General features: G+C 31.6%; 1 protein-coding gene across 1 annotated transcript; it reads left to right on the plus strand.

Moving 5' to 3' along the window:
* The first annotated feature begins 901 nt into the window (after positions 1-901).
* LOC149182200 (pleiotropic drug resistance protein 1-like) lies at positions 902-1,571 on the plus strand. Its single transcript, XM_089418487.1, has 2 exons — positions 902-1,065; positions 1,302-1,571. The coding sequence occupies exons 1-2, from the start codon at positions 925-927 to the stop codon at positions 1,569-1,571; spliced, it is 411 nt and encodes a 136-aa protein (XP_089274613.1). The 5' UTR covers positions 902-924.
* Positions 1,572-1,973: the final 402 nt, after the last annotated feature.

Genomic DNA, 1,973 nt, shown 5'->3' on the forward strand with positions numbered 1-1,973 from the left:
CGTCGTATTGGAGAAATCCTCAGTACAACACCGTTCGACTCATATTCACCTTTTGCTGCGCCCTAATATTTGGCACTATTTTCTGGAGAATTGACCGGAAGATGTAAACATTACTTTCTCCTACAATCACAAAATCTAATCAATCTAGACCCAATTCTTTTGTGTCATTGGATGTTGTTTACGAGCAAAACCAACAAGTATACTAAATACTTTGGGATGCAATCTAATATTCAAGGTAGATGCAATTCTTATGTGTCATTGGATGTTGTTTACAGGCAGAACCAACAAAATATATTAAATGCTTTGGGATCCATGTTCGCAGCTATTATATTCCTGGGTTTCTACAATGTCGTTTCTGTCCAACCAGTAGTCGATGTCGAAAGGATAGTTTTATATAGAGAAAAGGGAGCAGGAATGTATTCGGCTCTTCCGTATGCTATTGCTCAGGTATGTACTTTTTGCAGGAACGTATTCGGCTCTTCCGTATGATATTGCTCAGATATACACTTTTTGGTTTTGTATTGCTTTATCAATATAGACTCATTCAATTTAATTTGATCATTGTTAAATTGGCGTATACATTTTTTTTTGGTTCATGAACAAGGAACCCATCTAGTAACATTTGATTAGTAAAGTGTAAATTTACAAAATCGAACCTAAAATAAATTTAACTATTAAAACCTAAATTTGTAGAAATATATATATATATATATATACTCTTAAAACGCTCAAACTGTAATATTATAAAAATAAGCATACAAACATAGCTTTAAAGCCTTCTACTAATACAACCATATTTATGTTACACAACTTTTGATCAAAGTGCCATACATATATATTCAAACACTGGTCTATGGTGTGACAGTTTATGCATTAACAGGCATGAAGTGGACAACAACCCAATTCTTTTGGTATTTGTTTTTCATGTTCTTCACGTTCCTTTATACCACATACTATGGGATGATAATGGCGGCTGTCACTCCTAATGCAACCATAGCTTCAGTTCTCTCCTCGGCTTGTATTGCAGTGTGGATGATTTTTAGCGGCTTCATAATTCCACGTCCGGTGAGAGTTACAGAGTATTTTCTCTATGTATTGTTCAATTTAATTTGATTGCAGATTTTGGAAATTCCATGATGGATAGGAGTATAATTAGTTCATTTTAGTGGTTTCTATCTATCAAATTTCCAAAACTCTTACCATAAAAAAAGTAATTACTCTTTTTTTTTCCCTTTGGGCTCATCACAAAAATTAGTCAAATAAATGTTCATTGATAATGTGAGTGTTTTTGGGTGTTACAGCGGATTCCTCTGTGGTGGAGATGGTATTACTGGGCATGCCCCTTCACATGGACGCTCTACGGACTGGCAGCATCTCAGTTTGGCGATATTTCAGATGAAGTGGTGATGGCAGATGGCGAGAAGCAACAAGTGAACGAATTTCTGAGTAATTACTTTGGATATAAACATGATTTTCTGGGACCGGTTGCAGTTGCAATAGTGACAATCGCACTTTTGTTCGCTGCGATCTTTGCACTGAGCATTAGAACACTTAATTTCCAAAAAAGATAGAAAGAGCCTTTATTCTTTTGTTCAGAACAAAGGATTTTTTTACAATCTATGACTGATTTCAGTTGCTTGAGTAAGCAAACAAATTAGAGGGAGATAGCTACAAAAAACAAGTTATGTTCGTATCAATAATAAATTCTTATAAAATATTTTATTTATAATAAATAAATAAATAATTATAAAAATAAAAGAAATCTGCGTAACGCAATACATATTATTATCTTCTATATACATATTTTCATTTTTCATTTTTAAATATTTATGGTGAATTATAGTCATTATTTTTATTAAAAGATAATTTTAATTTAATAATTGTTTTTAAATGATTAATTTTTATTTTTTTTAATTATTAAAATATAAATTTATAAATTAATAATTTACAATACATTAACATTAACAAAGTGA

Source organism: Pinus tabuliformis, chromosome 3_2 (genome assembly GCF_031772625.1).
Source record: "Pinus tabuliformis cultivar Carrire ecotype Pingquan chromosome 3_2, CPIR1, whole genome shotgun sequence".
Lineage (NCBI taxonomy): Eukaryota > Viridiplantae > Streptophyta > Pinopsida > Pinales > Pinaceae > Pinus > Pinus tabuliformis.